This window comes from Lineus longissimus, chromosome 10, assembly GCF_910592395.1.
Source record: "Lineus longissimus chromosome 10, tnLinLong1.2, whole genome shotgun sequence".
In the NCBI taxonomy this organism is placed as follows: domain Eukaryota; kingdom Metazoa; phylum Nemertea; class Pilidiophora; order Heteronemertea; family Lineidae; genus Lineus; species Lineus longissimus.
The window spans coordinates 16220979-16239983 of NC_088317.1; the positions used below are offsets into that span (position 1 = coordinate 16220979).

Sequence of the window (19005 nt, forward strand, 5' to 3'; positions counted from 1 at the left end):
CTGAGTGAAGAACCGATCAGCTATGCCCCTCTGAAGGCCATCGTACCCCAAGACTTCTCCAGCTCGTTACCGGGTCGTTACGATCTCAGAGACGTCTGCCTCAAGATCCCTCAGACTCACCCTCTGGTTCTGTTGAATCTCAGTCCTCATCTCCTCCTTGACCGTCGTCTTAACCAGAAATCGCGTCTGCGTCGGGAAATTCTGACTGATGTCCCGTAGAACTCGTAACGATTCTTTAGGAGCTGCGGACACAACCCGTTGTGCTGCTTGGAAACTCAAATCTGAAAATTTAAAAATACTAAAATATGCTTGGGCCATTTGGGGGGTAATTGACACATTTTAAAATGCTCAACTTCACTGGTTGATACCATGATTTGCTCAACCAACCATCATTTCAGAGTAGAACATTTTTTGAAATTAGAATCTGATAACAATGTCAGGGAGCAAATTTTCTGAAGCTGTCCTGAGTGTAAACGAAAGCATTTTATTTTTCAGCCAGCCGAGCTGATACGAGAAATCACTCCTCAACTCCTTATTACAGTTACATACCCTGCAACTGCCACACCTTCAACGGAGCCATCTCGTTGCTACTTTCAACCAGAAACTTGCGGAATTCGCTGAGGTTTTCCTTGAGTTCGGGATACATCTCCTTGAGGCGACTGAAAAGGAAGCCCTGGACGTCATCGTCTTTGTCCTCATTGGCGTCATGGGCCTTGCCCTTATCATCTGAAAACAATCGACAAATAAATCTATAGTCTGGGTTGGGCCGCGCTTTTTATCTCACAGTGCATCTTTCAACTCATGTTGTCACCTGAGGTCATTTTCACAAGTAAATTCCAAGTATATACTTTATTGTGGGCCGGATGACGTCAGGTCAGGTTTACCCTAATTTTCAGTACAGTCGGAAAACACTATTTTTGTTTCTACTTAGAATATTCCTTGTCGTCAATAGTCGCCGCCTATCAATATCAAACGAAGGATTGTCAACATTGCTTTAACTTTATTTCATATTTTCTGAATCTATGGATTCCAATCTGTCCATTACATGCAAAAGAATGAAAGTACATTCATGGTATTAAAGATTTTTGTTGCTATTTATGGTTTGAGCAGCAATATTTTGACAAATACTGGCAAATTCTGAAGATCTCTAGCCGAAACCAATATATAGGACAAAAACAAAAAAACTTTTTTTTTAATTCATAATTAAAAATACCCTGCACCAGAATATCAATTTCAATTTCAATATTCATTTCATATTTTTGGAATCTATGGATCCGAATTTGTCCATTACATGCAAAAGAATGAAAGTACATTCATGGTATTAAAGATTTTCGTTGCTATTTTAAAAATTCTGAGATTTGACCCGCTATCAACGGGCCATGTCGCTACCTCTGTTCTAATAACGAGTCAAAACTGTCAGGAAGCTAGCCTTAGCCTACTATTGTCTTTGGTTGAGCTGCAAGAAAAACCAAAATCATCGCCAGATGGTTTGAGCAGCAATATTTTGACAAATACTGGCAAATTCTGAAGATCTCAAACCAATATATAGGACCAAAACCAATAATCATTTTTTTTAAATCATGACTAAAAATACCCTGCACCAGAATATCAATCATGGAAAATCAAACTAAAAGAATGGTCTGATTTATTACACCACACACAACCATACCCAAGTCACCTCCCAAATTGCAATTTAAAATCAACAGCAGCAGGTTGTCATTGGTCCAGATGAAGCTGTACCAGGTTTAGCCAAAGATAAAATATTTACTCCCGATCGGTCAACGTTTCTTGAATAAAGGGTGACACTTTTAGTTTTTACAAGAAAATAGAAATGTAGCTACAAGTATAAACAAAGGCTTATTTTTGGTCTGGTTACAAAAAAATTCAAAGAAAGATCTGAGGCACCATTTCTGCTATCAAAATAAACACTTTTTAGAAGATGTAGACAGAAATCATCCAGATGACACATCTGAGACTATTTTGGCAATGTCCAGTGGAAATCGTCCGATTCTGAGCGGATTAAGTTCAAGCGCTACAAAACAACCCATCACCATAACAAAGCCCGAACACCACAGACTCACCAGGAGTTGGCTTCACTACAAGATCACAATGCACAAGAAAACATTACACAAAAAGCAACACAGATTGCACGACATTTTCTCTTGGTTTCTAGACCAAGCAACATTTTCAACCTCAGCCGCAGGGGTGCGGAGGCAAACACCTGAAACCAAGACTGACATTTGATCAAGATGTAGGCGACATACAAGAGACGATCCCAGGACTTGTAATGGAGGAAAGATCAATGTAGCATTTAACACAGAGGTGGGCCCCAGGTTGGGTGCTAATTCGACGACATCAGACAGGGAGAACTCGCGCCAAAATTGGCAATCCAGGTCAAATCACTGCGGTGACAAAACTTGGTTGTCAGCCGTGGAAACATCCACTGACAGTGTGTGAATGCTTCTTCAGTCAAAAACTCCATGCAGACGCCAGGCTTTCTTTGTATTTTTGGGTTAGGAGAATAATTTTAGCCATCTGTGGCCTTACCTTCGACTTTAGTATCATCCTTGGCCTTATATTCCTGACTCTTGATGGCAAGTTCCACCCCGTACCCAGAGAGTCGAACCTTCTCATCGCCTATGTCCTGGAATAGACCAAAAAGGTGGAATTGATGATATTGAGTAATAAGAAGATGAGTTTCTCAAAGGGGTACACCGTTTGTAACTCACACAACGTAGTGAGTGTAATGGTTACGTATACACTGTATGTAAAGTGTAAACAAAATGCATTATTATCCATCATGTCGATTGAATCTGAAAAAATTTGTGCAGACCCATGACAATTCTGGTTCCGGTACAGTTTTGTCGCATTCCATATGGGCTGCGCGTTGGCCGATCCTGCATTCATGACGCACCTCACCCACAGTTACGACGTCGGACGTGAATCCCATTGTTTCCTTCCTCGTGACATGTTTTTCAATCACTCACCTTAACATAATGTCTCAAGATATAATCGATTTTCCCAGTGCTGGCGAGTTTCTTCAATTCTTCGTGGAATGCCGTAAAGCTTGTTGTGCCAAGTGCGCCGTACAGGATGACGACACTGTCCTCATTGACTACACCGGGGTAGTGGTGATCCGACTTGAAAACCACAGTCTTGAGCCTGGAAGTGGAAGGTAATGACACAGTGCCGTTCAAATTGACACTTTCAACGACCACGTTTCCACCCCAACCCAAGGGAAATAATCTATCAAAGCTAGCTCAATAAAGTTTTAACAATGACACCCCAATACCTTGCTGATAACCTGAGTCTGAACGCCTGCAGCTGTCATTAGACCTGCATGTGTAGGCCAGATCAATACTGCCTCTCATATACTGCTTGTTACCAAGGCAGTACACCAATAGCACCTACTCATTATTTTCTTTCAACAAAGCGTCCACCTCGGCCACGTCGCATGTGAACTTTCCGTTCACCTCTACAAACGTTTCGCAGTCTGGGTGATCCACGTTGCCAGCAACCTGCAATCGAAAGGTCAGCATGAGGACAACATTATCAAAACAATTGTGGCTTCATGTCTGCTGTCATGTGACTGGGACAAACCATTGACAGGATGACCACCAATACTCATTTTTTCAGGAGAGATCACTGTCAACCGTCAGTATGACGATTTGATGCGGTCACGATTGCCCTTCATTAGTAGAACTGAAATTATTTCAAGTTGAACTGATATTATTTTGAGTTAAACCTAGATTATTTTCAGTTCAACTGAAACTAATTTAAGTATAACACGGTAACTAAAAACAGGGAGGTCACAATAAATGTATGGTGATCTGATGCGGTCACGATTGCCCTTCATTAGTTGAACTGAAATTATTTCAAGTTGAACTGATATTATTTTGAGTTAAACCTAGATTATTTTCAGTTCAACTGAAACTAATTTAAGTATAACACGGTAACTAAAAACAGGGAGGTCACAATAAATGTATGGTGATCTGATGCGGTCACGATTGCCCTTCATTAGTTGAACTGAAATTATTTCAAGTTGAACTGATATCATTTTGAGTTAAACCTAGATTATTTTCAGTTCAACTGAAACTAATTTAAGTATAACACGTTAATTAAAAACAGGGAGGTCACAATAAATGTATGGTGATCTGATGCGGTCACGATTGCCCTTCATTAGTTGAACTGAAATTATTTCAAGTTGAACTGATATTATTTTGAGTTAAAGCTAGATTATTTTCAGTTCAACTGAAACTAATTTAAGTATAACACGGTAACTAAAAACAGGGAGGTCACAATAAATGTATACATCGAAATAGTTAAAGAGAAGTAGAAAGCATTGATGCGTCGCGGTCAAACATTGACAATTCAACTGCTAAAAGGCTTAAAAAATCAACGGTGGTCTTGTTTCACATTAAGATGACATGGCACAATTTATGATCAATACACTTTTTATGAAAACATGTAACTTGACCTAGTTTCCAGGTGATCTATTCTAGGTTTTCATTCACTGTTCAAACCTAGTTTCCAGATAATCTTTTCTCGGTATTCATTCACTGAACAGTGGTTGCCAACAACAATTACATCTACTGCTAGTATCCAACAAACATTTCACACTTGTGTAGCAAGGCGCCCGACTCACAGGACGTTAAGAAGAAATGGAAAACACTTAGCAAAGAGCAAAGTGTCATACTAAGATAGGTGTACCAGTGAAACACAGTAGAACCTCTCTAATAATGACACCCTCGGGACTGACAAGTGCTGTCCTTAATAGAGAGGTGTCCTGATTAGAGAGGTCAAAATGAATGGAAACAACCAATTTGGGACAAAAACTATAGTGTCCTTAGTAGAGAGGTTGTCTTCAATAGAGAGGTGTTCGCTAAGGGAGGTTCCACAATAGGCTTGTTTTGCGAGAAGTGCCATTTTTTCGTGATAATCCAGAATAGTTTATTCTTTGTTGTAATGATTGACTGATTCTTATTTCAGGCAGGAGATTGCAGCACCAATGACAGACTAGAATAAAACTTGCACCATCTGCTTCGAATTACGAGATCAGCTGAAGATTGTTGGGACACGTACGCACCATTTCTGCACCTCTTGCCTATCAAGTCATTTTGAACGACAGCGCCAGCGTGGAGACGCCTTATCCTGCCCGACTTGTCACACTGAATGCTTCCTTACCAGTTGCGATGGGGATCAACTGACTGACTTTTCAGGAGATGTGGAGCCCAATGACGTAAGAATGGCTGACCCAAAGCCTGACGATTTTCAGGAGTGTGGAGCAGTTGGTGGTGAGCGCCCGAAAACAGATTTTGGTCGCGGTGTTTTCGAAGTGAACTGTCAGATTTCTCATCACAGAGGGCAGGAGGTTCAAGCAGCAAACCACTGCCCTGATTGTGACCACCTGTACATTTGTGAGGCATGCACTGAGGCACATGCAAGGAAAAAAGCCAAGAAAGCTCACGTCGTGGTACCATTGAACACAAAGTACTCTGTGAGGCCTAATGAAGAGATTTGTGCCAAACACGGATCACCCTTGACAAGCTACTGCTGCACATGTAAAGAACCAGCATGTAAGATATGTGTACAACTTGAACACGGTGACCATGAGGTACGGCATTTGAGGGACCTCATTCAGGCCAAGGTTGAGGAGGTCAAAGTCATCTCATGCAAACAAGAGGAGGAATTGAAGCAAATGAAAGTACTCAGGGATGAGTTGATTGCTTTGAGATCAGCAGCAACACCCCACAAGCAGGATATCCTGATAAAAGAAATTGAGGACCACACTGAGAAGTGTAAAGAGACATTGATAAAAAAGAAAGAGGAGTTGAAAGCGGAAGTCGTCAAGAAGTTTGGAGCCCTAAATGAAGTAGCCGCTGACCTTGATGAAGGAGTGCAGGTAGTGGGAAGAAGAATCGAGAAATTGAACTCGTCACTTGAACGAGCCAGCAAACTTCTTTCCGAGACAAAACAGGGCCAGACTTCGTACCTTGATAAACTAATGTCCTTGCACTGTGACTTGGGCTCGATTGCTACAACATGCAATGTGGCAGATGGGGAAAAGTTCCATGATCGCATCTACAAGCTACACGAGACAACAACCAGATTTATTCCTGAAGAACCATCAACCCTTGGAAGCCTAGAAGAAGTTCTCAGTGGATACCAGTCCGCACTTCAACTGATAGCAAAACACACATTGGAGACAGACTCCAAAGACAAGTTCATCCCTTGCCTAGCAAACCTTGGGGATAAGTTTGCTGTTGCTCATCCAACACTGAAAGGAAAACCCTCAGATGCAATCGACATTTACGAATTCCCCAAATCGTTGAAACTGAGTCTGACAGGCAACGTTGGCCCTGTGCACGATATGACATCAACGAGAAATGGTCAACTTGCTGTTCTATCTGACGGCAGCACTGGCACCTCAAGCTGCAGTGTCAAAGTATTCGATCCCAACACCGGCAAGAATATTGTCACCCATAATCTTGATATAGCCGAGCCAGTGTCCCTTGGGGTGAACTGTCGAAGCCAGTATGTCATCCTCAGTGGCAAGCAACAGGGACGGGCAATGATAACGGTTGTCAATGATGATGGCAGTGTTGAACGTGAACAGGTGATAGAATCGCCCGGCTTGTCAAACATGAAGCCTGGTCAGATAACATGTGGGTGGAGGTATATTTTGATCATGCTTCCAGGAAAAAGGGAGGTATGGAAATATGAAGTGCACGGCAACAAGTTGATTCAGATATCAACTATTGATAATTTGGTTTTTTGGAAGAATCAAATGGGTATTTCAGCATCAGTATTGGATGATCTCTTCCTTGCTGAACAAGACGTAAACCACAACTACATGAACAGATTTATCCAGAACTATCACAGGTCACGCTGGGATCATAAATACACACAAGTTACCTTTGGAAAATCACTAACTAACGAATACAGAATCTCAGTGAGAGGCAGCACCATTATCATGTCATGGGACCAAACATTTGCAGTTCTTCAAATTTAAGAATTATCATACATGTACCATTATCAGTAAGTTACCAAAATGACTTTGCCGTTGCATGTCCATGACATGTAACAGGCATATTTGACATATACAGTAGAACCTCCCTAAGCGGACACCTCTCTATCAAGGACAACCTCTCTATTAAAGACACTTGTTTTGGTCCCAAATTGGTTGTTTCCATTCAATTTGACCTCTCTAATCAGGACACCTCTCTATCAAGGACAGTTATTGACAAAGTTTAGCGGAGCATGGTGGTGTGGTGGTAGAAAGATGAAGTTATAATGGGATGGCCACGGGCATGATACATGATAACTACATGTACATGTTTATGAAGATAAAATAGACCATTCATACATCACAATGATTTTCGAAGACTTGCTAATGGAAAGTTTATCCAAGGACCGCCCACCACTCTCTTAATTACCGGTATTCAAAAAATACTTCTAGTTCCGATACATGTAGATTATGCCACGAGGATACTTTTTGCTTCCTAAATTAGGAATAGAACTCAGTGTTCTCAGCAGGGTTCTGCCAAAGTTGGGCGCTCGTGGGACCAATGCTCAAATGCGCAAAGCCCAAACGGTAGAGGTCTGTGGTGGGAATCAGACTTTTGTGTTGAAACCTTGGGAAATGTGTGCGAATATCATAATATAATGTTTTGCATTTGATAAAATGGGAGTAACTTAAAATGTTGGTTGACCCAGGTTTGAGAATTTTTTGTCACGATCTCACCCTTTAACACCCGTTATGCATCGTCTCTATTGTGAACCTACCTGGTGGTACATCGAAATGGCTGGGGAGTGCGCCCTCAATGACAGAGAGAAGAGGAATAGCTTCAACTTGAATGGTGACAGGAACTCACTCGCAACTTTTTTGATGAAGTTATAGTGTTCTTCATCGTGTTCTAGAAAGAAGAAAGTGATGTTGAGTGACATTATAATAATCATGTATAAAGTGTAAAATAAAGAGCAAAAACACAAGATTAATCTCCAATTTCCTTTTTTTGAAGTACAACCATCACCATTACTGGTGTTACCGGTAGTTAAATGTAAATTCCAAAACTAAAAAAAGGTTGTGAGAAAAAGGGCACGGGCTGTCTGAGTGGTTCAGTGGTAATATCGCTGCCAGTCTCTGAGGTCCCAGGTTCGATTTTGGGTCTGTCCCGGTATACTCATGCGATAGAAAAGGCGACTCTCTTCAACAGCGAAGGTTTCCTCCGCGTTGCCGGTTTCCTCCTGCAGCACAACTCACCAAAATATATCATATAAAGAGCCAATAATGAGCAAACTTGCTCTCGACTCAAAAAAGGGCGCATTTCAAAATGAAATTATTGAAGAAAAAGTTCCCACTCTATGAAAGAGGACGCTGATGGCCTCTTTTCTCTGTGAATTTGGACCCCAGGATTTATTTCCAGACAAAGTGCCGCCACATACCTCCGTAGACCTCAGTTTGTGAGTGTTTGGACACAGCATCGACAAACTTCCAGAACTGTTCACTGCTCTCCTTGGCAAAGAATTCACTGAAAAAAAATCAATTGTTGCCATAAACAGAAATCTAGTGGACTAAAAACAGTGCACTTTTAAACTACAGCAGCGTTCTCCATGACTGAAAGTTGGAACAATGACCAATAACTCATATTTAACGCTGTCTGGTTGGAATTCTAAGAAGGGATACTGATAATCTGGGATAAATTTAAGAGGGGTGGTCCAAATTGAAACCTGTAGCATGGATTACAAAAGCAATTTTTCAAGAAGAGGCTGAGCCTGAGGTGATCAGTGATTATCTAAGATTATTTAAAGGGACTGCATGCAAAAGCCATTTCCTAGAACAGAAAATGTCCATAAAAAAAACCAGGCCGCACCACCAGTACAAGTCTGTGATCCTCACCTACGACTTTTATTACAGTCAAATACATACCTTGCTTCGAGTACCAAAGGGGCCGACATCCACTTGGCATCGAGGGAGACGGTGACGTACTTGGTTTTTGCTTGAACCAGAGACAGGGTCACGAAGACCACAAGTGCGATGTAGACTACATTCCCCATCTGAAATGATATTGGAGAAAGAATACACAAAATGTGACAGAGTCAGGGCCAGGATTCACCACAAAAGACGAAATCGTTCTCACTGACACTGACAGGCATGACAGGCTTCCTGGCTGCCTCAATAACACCAGGGACCAGGGCGGCAAGGCAAAGAAAATTACCGCCATTCCATTGACTCACAATCATCACAAGCAAAGAACTGCCAATGATGATGACTGTAAATTTCATCAATGCCTGGATTTGACCATGATAAATACACCCACAAGCTCACCCTCAGGTGGAAACTCTATGAAATGTACAGTAATTGGTAAAGAGTCATTGCTGCGGATGTCATTGTGAGTCATGGTATGCAAGTGCAACTCATTGCAAGACCTGGTCCTGGACTGTGGCCACCGGCCTGAGGCAACCAAAGGGCACATCAACTAGGAACTCAGCACACTCCACAGACACATATGGCAGTTGTAGCGAGTACAGAATCCACCTAAAGCAAAGGGCAAGCTAGAGGGTGATGTTAGATGGTAATGGGTTGACAATACTCTAACAAAGCCCAAAAAGGTCATCGATTGACGATATAAGTGCCTTTTTGTGTCAATTCAGATCGGAGGTTCACTTTAACCGTATTAATAAATGGGGCAAGATGTTGTCAATGACAATGACTGTCATTATGATATGATCAAATCTTATCTATGTATCTATCTACAGGGCCCAGGTGGCCCAGAATTATTTTCCCTCACACAATGGATACACAATAGAATTCTATTGTGCAAGGGAAAATAATTCTGGGCCACCCTGTAGTGCATGACAAATGCATGTATGTGCACAGTACAGTGTACATACACTACACACTATGCATGTATGAATACATGTACGTGGCAAAAAAAGAGCCGGTCAACTGCTTTTTTATCTCGTTTTAAGCCATTTTATCCAAAGTCACCCGCGCAGATAACTTGTTCATGTTTGTCTTATTATGCTCACGAAATCTGAAATAATTTTGGACGGCTAGAAACAGGATAAAATCAATATAGAATGTGAAAATTTGTCAAAAAATTTACTTTCATGGAGGTCGCCATCTTTGCAGCTTGGCGAAATCTGATTGGCTCAAAGCAGATCAGCGCCATCTATTTCTATAAATATGGCAGAAATTTTGAGCTCCTCTGGAGCAAATATTTCCAACAAATCCTGGGATTTAGCCCAAATAAAGGAAAATCTCATAAAAATTAATAAAGCGTGTTCAAGCAGAGGACTCTTGCATAGTGCAAAATGGTACAAATTGTGTTGATTATTCGTGATAAGGCTGAAATGTGACTTCAATCGGATGCTCCTCTCTTTTATACAGAAATTTGTGTAGGCCAACATGAACATAGTACATCATTTATGTATATAATGTAGGCCTAGATTTTTATAGTTCTGCTTCCTGGAGAATCAATACACCAATGGCAGGATCTTCACAACAATTTCCTAAGGTTGCAGGAATGGCTGCGAGTGCTGAGCCAAAATGCCCAGGCCTAAATATACTTCAGACAATGCCATAAGCCACCAATTCCTTTTGTTGCAGGAGGATTGCATAAATGGTCAGCTCCCAAACACTTCATTTAACTCTGATTTATTTTTTATGTGAACAGTTGTTTTTACTTTTTTTCAGGTCAGCAGAGTTGTCATTCACCCTTGATGAGATTACACCAGAAATTCAAGAAAAGAAGGAATCCGATGTGAGTCATAAGTTGAAAAAGATACTGTTGCCTTGTACTTTTTCATAAAGACAAATTGTGTCTGGTGTCTGCTAAGGGAGTTCCATTGTACACACACGTGTTTGGGGGAGTTGGGGTGGGGTGGGTTATCAACTCTAGTGTTCAGCATATTCAATAAACTTATCAGATCGTTTTATTTCAACATTTTCTACCCTTCCAGCTCTTCTTGAAGGAGTATGATCGCTACACATTAGCCAAGAGTTACTTCGACCTGAAAGAATATGACAGAGGGGCGTACTTTCTCACCGACTGCAAAAGCAGCAAGGGCTATTTCCTTCACATGTATTCACGGTATATGTCGGGCGAGAAGAAAAAGGCTGATGATCAGGGTGATTCGATAGGTAGGTAATATTCAATAGGTAACACTTGTTCCCAGGGAACAAGTGAATGGGCACTGCCCAACAGGGGTTCACCTGTACCTGTGGTACCAATGCATTGCACTACACATACTACTGGGACTCCCCTGTCTTGCAAATGGTTTTGCCCGTCTGGCATTACAACTTCATGACCCCATGAGGTTGCAGGGCACTTTCGTTCTCGTTACCAACTGTTCAGTGACTGTCTGAGTATTTTTTTATGACAAATTAAACACGCTCACACCCCTCCTGTGGAAATTACTATAAATACTACCATTTATTTCTTTTTCCCAGGACCTGTAGAGAAAATTGAAAATGAGCACCTGAGAGTTTTACGGGCAGAATTGTACAAAGAACTAAAAGAGACTGGACTTGATGGATTCTGTTTCTATCTGTATGGCGTAGTACTGAAAAAGTTAGATCTACATCGAGAAGCTTTGGATGCACTTCTGGAGGCTGTGCGCAAGGAGCCACTTCACTGGGGGGCCTGGCTAGAGTTGGCTTTGCTAATCACTGATAAAGAAATGGTAAGTTTGTGCCCAATTTCCAAGGAGAGGAGACACCTTGATACATCTTTCAGGGCTGGCTTTTGCCATCACCTTGGAAGTCCAAAGCAGAAAGACTTAACCTTCCCTTAACCCCCAAAACATGTCACATGAAATAAACATTTTAAGGGTTGTATTTCTGGATGAACTGGAGTGGCTTTCAAGGAACTAAAATTCCTGGCTCTTCATATATAACGTAAGAAGTTCTCGAGGGTCTGTCGGATGAGACAAAAAGCTGTGGTCCCTTGTGCCAGGGCAAGTAAAAGATCCCACATAGGTGGACAGCAGCCTATAGTGGACACCATACCTCCGGCAAAAATCCAATAGGGTTACGATGATGGTAATGATATGATATGATTGATATATTCTGTAACATATCATTTCCAGCTCTCAAGTTTAAACTTGCCAAACCACTGGATGAAGCAGTTCTTCCTGGGCCATATTTACCTGGAGTTACAGCTGAACGAAGAGGCCTTTAAAGTTTATCAAGACCTGACCGAATGTGGTTTTGCAAAGAGTACTTATATCAAGTCACAGATTGCTGTTTATTATCATAACGTCAGAGGTGAGTTGAGGCTATACCACAGAACCAGGCCTTTGTCTCAACTGGTAGTCGTCGCAGTTCCTCTCTTGATCCCCAGAGCTTGGTTGCCATTGATGCACCGTATGGTCATGTGGCCAGTCTCTCAGTATCCCAAAATGGGCAGTTCTGGAGCATCGCAAGAGGATTGCACTGTAAGAACCAGGCCAATGTCTCTAATAAACCTGGCTGTCATCTCTTGTTCCTCCCTTGATCCCCAGAGCTTTGTCTCCATTGATGCACCGTATGGCCATGTGGCAAGTCTTTCTGGGTCCCAGAGTGGGCAGTCCTGGAGCACATGTTCTGGTGTCTGATCTGATGTTTTGCACTGGCACCTTCCGAACTCTGCCATGTTCATCCTCTTAAGCTGGGCTGTAAGTCTGCAGTGGTCAGTCCTAAGACGAAAAAGGTGGTCACCTCTTTTCAGTCCCTGTCTAGGAAAGTGCAATGTATTTGGTCTCTCTTCTCTTTCCCGAGGTGTTTTTGTGGGCTTGTTTCAAGAGCATCTTTACTCCTGAATAATTATCATTGCATGATTTTCTTTATACTCAACAATATCTAACATCTTCAAACTTGATTATTTCAGATGTAGACCAGGCAGTGGAAGCATTTACACAACTCCAACCAACTGACCCCTGCCGTCTTGAACACATGGACACCTTCTCCAATCTACTCTACGTCAAAGAAATGAGACTCGAATTGGCCCATCTAGCATTACATTGCTGTGAGGTGGATAAATACAGAGTGGAGACATGCTGTGTTATTGGTAAAGTATTCTTCAGATAGATCTGGCCAAAGGTACCTGGCTGACCTCTTGTCACTAAACTGTATAAGTGGGATCTACACAGCCCTGGGCAGCTGGTGTCATAGTTGACCAGCTTAAATCTGGTCAAAGGTATCTGGCTGACCTCTTGTCACGAAACTGTATAGGTGTGATCCACACAGCACTGGGAAGCCGGTGTCATAGTTGACCAGCTCAAATCTGGCCAAAGGTACCTGGCTGACCTCTTGTCACGAAACTGTATAGGTGTGATCCACACAGCACTGGGAAGCCGGTGTCATAGTTGACCAGCTTAAATCTGGCCAAAGGTACCTGGCTGACCTCTTGTCACTAAACTGTATTAGTGGGATCCACACAGCGCTGGGCAGCCGGTGTCATAGTTGACCAGCTTAAATCTGGCCAAAGGTACCTGGCTGACCTCTTGTCACTAAACTGTATTAGTGGGATCCACACAGCGCTGGGCAGCCGGAGTCATAGTTGACCAGCTTAAATCTCGCCAAAGGAACCTGGCTGACCTCTTGTCACTAAACTGTATTAGTGGGATCCACACAGCCCTGGGCAGCCGGTGTCATAGTTGACCAGCTTAAATCTGGCCAAAGGTACCTGGCTGTCCTCTTGTCACTAAACTGTATTAGTGGGATCCACACAGCCCTGGGCAGCCGGTGTCATAGTTGACTGGCTTATTAGTTCACTCTGTGAAAGTGCTATACTCTTTTCAGCCTTGGCATGGCCTACCCTAAGGATAATCTAGTAGTGTGTGCAACACCACCATCTTTTGGTAAATGTGATCTGGTCACATTCCTGAGTTCAATAAGTACCTTTGGCCAGAACGATATGAAAAACACTAGAGGTCTCTAAACTTGTCCATCCTGATTTATTTAGGTCAACAACATTGTTGATTTGTAAATATCATGTGCGCGCAATCTCGTATCTGGTTTTCATTAAGAAAAGTTGCGACAAACCGTCCTGTTGATATTTCTCTCGATAACATAATGATGCTTGACCGATGATGTACGGCTGTTATTGTGACAAAATCGTATCCAAGTTTTATTCTAAATATTATTTCTGTTTCAGGTAATTATTACAGTCTGCGATCACAACATGACAAAGCGGTACTATACTTCCAGAGGGCACTCAAACTGAACGCACACTATCTCTCCGCGTGGACGCTGATGGGCCACGAGTATATGGAGATGAAGAATTCATCGGCTGCAATACAGGCCTACCGACAAGCCATCGGTTAGTATACAGGGCTCTCCAACTACTATAAGCATGTTGTTGGGGTGCAAGTCTGAACAAGGGGGCACCAGGAAAACGCCAGGCTGCCTCGGGGGCCGCCAGGCTGCTGGGGTCAGAAGCCTGTTGCAGAAACAAAAATTCAAAAAAAGTTTTTCTTCAAATTTTTGTTTTTTTGTTTTTGACTTCCACATGGCAAATGAGTTTACCAAGTCTATTTCAGACTCAAATTCTTTCTTATAAGGCCTAAGGGCTAAATAATGCATACAATCATTATTCGCATGATCTCTCTACATCATATCAGAGACCTTCAGCGACAGACCAGGGAGAAGTTTGAAGCCCTGAGTATAGTTACCGGAACATAGTGTTTATCTGAACCAGAATACCAAGGTGCAGCCCCCGTTACCCTTTGTGTAAAAAATCTACTCATGTTTCTCACTTGGTGTGGTCTTTGCTTGGCCTGGCTGAGACACCAGGTACAAGGAACATCAATTTTATGCCTCATTCCAAGGACACACAAATGTTTGATCTATGGCACCACCAAAAACACATTTACACAACCACAGTCCCACTGAGAGAGAGAGAGAGAGAGTCATTCTAAAAGTTAAAGGGTTGCACCCGCTGATCAAATGGTTAAAAAATAGCAGAATTGACCAGTGGACTTAATACCTTGTTCTAATCCAATGTTAACTTGGATTTAAGATTATTGTACCTTCTCTGGTTTTCAGAGGTGAACAAGCGAGATTACCGGGCTTGGTATGGTTTGGGACAAACGTATGAAATCCTCAAAATGCCCTACTATTGTTTGTACTACTATCGGCAAGCACAGCAGCTTCGGTAAGCATCTTTGGACGCGATAAACATTGCCACAATCAGCAATATTCACACTGGGCACCATCATCGACTTCATGCAAGTCATTGAAACAGTCTCTGCTGCCATTTTTGTAAAGATGATTAAACTTTGCTTTTATCAAAGCGTATGACACCAAAGAAGTAATTCCTCTTTCAAATAGGACACAAAGATCAGTTCTCCAGATTTGAACTTGAAAAGTCTTGAAGTTTTTAAGTCACAAAAAGATTTGTCAACAGCACATTTTATCTGTCAACATCGTGACTAACAAATTGACAGTTCTGATAAAAATCGATGCCTACTTTAAATTTTTCTAGGCCAAATGACTCGAGAATGACAGTGGCTTTAGGTGCAACTTATGAGAAACTCGACCGTCTTCAAGAAGCCAAAAAATGCTTCTGGAAGGCGCATTCGATCGGCGATGTGGAAGGAACGGCGTTGATCCGGCTGGCGCGGCTGTACGATAAACTAAACGAGGAGGAACAAGCAGCGGTGGCCTACACGGAATACATCAACGAGGCGCAGCGACAAGGGGTAGGTAGAAAGCCCGTTGCGAGATTTTTTGTCAGGGGTGTGGGGGGGAATTACATTCTTTGGACATTTTCATCCAAAATCATGGTCAATAGCACACTTTTTTGAGATTTCTTAGGAGGCTACTTTATGGACCAGACAGAAAACAATGTTGTTAAATCTCATCATCTTCTATTCCAGACGTTCAACGCGGAAGAACTAGCCCAGGCGTACAAATATCTGGCCAATTTCCACCTGAAACATGAACGCCTGAATGAAGCATATGCTGCTGCTACCAAGTGTACAGAATTCAACGAGGTATGGCTGCCCAAACAAAACATGCTGTAAAACCAGTTAGGAGCTTTTGTGACCCCATTTTGTCATATTTTCAGTCACAAGGCAAGGGATCCACCAGGAAATTCATGACAGCTCCTGACTGACTTTACAGTGTTGGGTTGTTTTCTGGAATTTGAAATGGGATGATATCAAAATCTCCCCGTGCTGTGTATCTCAATCTTCAACCTCTGCTTAAATTTGATAATCGAAAAGGTATTCTGTTGCACCAGTGCTGCAAATAGTCATGAGATTTGTCAGAATTGGCTAAATAGTCCTGATTGCCACCAAAAATTTCCTTCAATGTTCCATTAAGAATACTTTAGGTCACAACTTTGAATATACATTTGTATCTAATGCAAGATTTAATTCTCCTTCCAGATGAGAGAGGAAGGAAAGGCGTTACTGCGACAGATAGCTAGTCTACGATCACTCGGTGAGGCTGGTCTACCGATGGAGGAAGATGTTGGCTCTATTACTCGGGAGCGCCCACACACGCTGTTGGACACACCAAGTGCTAGTAGACTTTCTCCTATGAATCTGACATTTGACTAAATTGGACTTCTGGGCGGAATTTGTCAAGTACACCACCCTCTTTCTCCAATTAATCTGACATTTGACTATAACCTGTAAAACGACCAGTATGTATTCATCTATGAAATTATGTTAAAGTTACTCTATCCAAAGTTTGTGGTTATATTTAATGATACAAAGATACAAATCAGACCTGTTTTGACTCTTATATTGTGCTGTAAGTTTGACAACAAAGATGAACTTGGTTCATGAAATCAAGTTTCAATGTGTGATTTTATCTAATGAAATGTAAAATTGACGACTTTTGTGCTGCTTCTTTTGTGATGTCAACAGGACAAAATACACCAGTTTTGGCCATACCCCTCCCCTGTTGATAAACAAAGCTTTTTCCCAGCGAAACAACTTGGCCTGGCTGCTTGGTTTTCATCCGGGTCACTTCGAAGGGTTGTCGGGAAACAACAACACATTCCCACTTGAATTACTTGGCATAAGTGTAACGGTTCCTCCCGAACTTGGACACACTGCCGAACATTTTCAAAACAACAGCAGCAATGTCAAGCACCTTGCCCTCAGCCAGATCAGACAGTCCCTCCATGCAGCAGAATGGCAACAATGCCAAGGCCCAAGCTCGTAGCCAGATCACCGCGTTCCTGCCCAAGATTTGAGCCGTGGACTGCTTGTCCTGCCCACCTCCTCAAGCCGTCCCGCCCAGTAAAATTCAATTACAACAGTTCATTATACATGTGTCTCTCCGATAGAAAGGGGTATGCACATCCAAATCTGGAAAAAGCCAGCAAGGGGTGGCTATCCCTATCAAGGCATAGGCCTGCGCTTCCATTCAGTGGAGCTTTGCCTGTAAAAGCCAATGGAATTGCTTTACCAACCTCCTGCTGCATTAAACTTGACTAAAAACACAACATTGACCATGAGGAGAGAAAGCCCAGCAGACTTGCAAATTGTAATTGCAACACTGTGGCTGGCAAATTATACTTCTCAACCCTCTGAAAGGGTTGTGGATTGAAGGTGCTCACAACCCGCGCCTACCTACCATGAGGGCCTTAAAAATTTCCATGGACACGGATGTGCATACCCCTTCTTTGGGAGTGACCCCCCCTCCCCTCCCCAGGTCTATAGAACCTGCTAGAGGAATCCTGTTTATGGCCACGCCCCACCGATCAAATTTGAGGGGATATCCCCTCATTGAAACTTTGCAAAATCCCCCCAGTAGTTTGAGATTAGGCAAAGTGTACACCTTCGAGAAAGGGGTAGATCAGTCAGACTCTCCACTAAATCATGGTCAGCAAACTCTACAGGAAACTGCATTCAGTGATTTCTTCCCATCTTTTCGGCAAGGAGCCATATAGCCCGGCATGCCAGGTGGTTAATACAGCAGACTACCACGCAATAGGGCCGGGGATAACCCAGGATAGCATTTCTGGATGAACCAGCCCTTTCAAGGAACTAAAATTCTTGGCTCTTGGCTCAAATTTGAGGCTCAGTATGAGTCTATAATGATAATGAAGAAGATGAATATGATTGAGGTGTTAAGAGTGATGTTCTAGCTATTTGTGTGAAACTCTTTATTCAGAGTCCTCCCTGAGACCCATTCCACTTTTTCAGTCCGCATCACAGGCAAAGGAAAAGCTTCAACCCTCATTGGATTGCCCCACCTGGAAAAATTGGCATGTAGGTATGTGGGTATGTGGTATGTGGTATGTGGTTTTAGATACTGCCGTCACAAAATACATCTTCTTGGATTTGCCCCATGACCTATAACTCATATATTGAGCATTGGGGCAGTCTTTAGAGGATGTTTTCCTCAGGACTGTGTCTCTATTGTTGACTTATGGAGAAGAACCGGGCTGGCTCGGACAGAATTAATCAGAACCTGCGTCATGCAAACACAGTCAAATTTTTTGAATGGACAAGGCTTTGGCCTGTCGTGAAAGACATTGTCACAACCAACTATTCGTCCCGCTATTCATTGATGAATGACGGTGAAAGACGCTCTCATTTTTTTTTCAGAACATCCTAAATTCGGACAGGTAACAGAGAAAAATGTACCTGGGAAATAAATTCGATTAAGGGTCTAAGTAATACACAGGATTTTTTTGATTGCCGCCGAAAACGCCCCATCCGCCAAACTCGCCCAGTGCCGAAATTTCAGCGTTGTAAGGAACGAATTCAGCACTGTGCGAGTTTGATCCGCCTGATGATAATGACGTAATCACCCCCATCCGCCTGATGATAATGACGTAATCCCACGTGCCGATCGTCTGCCTCAGGTGGGGGAATCCACCGGCGCGGTATTTATGTTTCGAAACTTCCCCGTTTAATTCTCTGATTTCACCTATATTTCGCGCATAAAGACAACTCTTTGATGGTAACTTCATAGATTAGGTATCATTAGGCTCATCCATATTCCGATGTTTTTGCGTTTCTTGTGTTATCGGGGAAATGATAGGCCTAAAGGAA

The 19005-nt window shown here is 42.4% G+C and overlaps 3 protein-coding genes across 5 annotated transcripts in view; 2 read left to right on the forward strand and 1 right to left on the reverse strand.

Moving 5' to 3' along the window:
- Positions 1-10127, reverse strand: part of LOC135494431 (UDP-glucose:glycoprotein glucosyltransferase 1-like) — a 34589-nt gene extending 24462 nt beyond the window's left edge. For 2 of the 3 annotated variants that reach the window (XM_064782382.1, XM_064782380.1), the window contains exons 1-10: positions 10110-10127; positions 8930-9057; positions 8446-8531; positions 7786-7916; positions 3412-3518; positions 2988-3162; positions 2548-2644; positions 2082-2096; positions 550-726; positions 121-281 (exon numbers count right to left, since the gene is read on the reverse strand). In XM_064782382.1, the coding sequence (XP_064638452.1) occupies positions 121-281; positions 550-726; positions 2082-2096; positions 2548-2644; positions 2988-3162; positions 3412-3518; positions 7786-7916; positions 8446-8531; positions 8930-9057; positions 10110-10127 (1095 nt within the window). The remainder of the gene's footprint in view (positions 1-120; positions 282-549; positions 727-2081; positions 2097-2547; positions 2645-2987; positions 3163-3411; positions 3519-7785; positions 7917-8445; positions 8532-8929; positions 9058-10109) is intronic. The other variant, XM_064782381.1, reaches the window with a different exon arrangement.
- On the forward strand, positions 4994-7323 carry LOC135494432 (uncharacterized). The gene has a single exon (XM_064782384.1). It carries the CDS (start codon positions 5246-5248, stop codon positions 7010-7012), a length of 1767 nt encoding a protein of 588 aa, XP_064638454.1. The 5' UTR covers positions 4994-5245; the 3' UTR covers positions 7013-7323.
- A 230-nt stretch (positions 10128-10357) lies between the features above and the next one.
- On the forward strand, positions 10358-16796 carry LOC135494433 (cell division cycle protein 23 homolog). Its single transcript, XM_064782385.1, has 11 exons — positions 10358-10401; positions 10700-10766; positions 10966-11146; positions 11456-11688; positions 12094-12271; positions 12873-13052; positions 14142-14306; positions 15032-15140; positions 15471-15687; positions 15865-15981; positions 16378-16796. Exons 1-11 carry the CDS (start codon positions 10373-10375, stop codon positions 16549-16551), a joined length of 1650 nt encoding a protein of 549 aa, XP_064638455.1. The 5' UTR covers positions 10358-10372; the 3' UTR covers positions 16552-16796.
- Positions 16797-19005: the final 2209 nt, after the last annotated feature.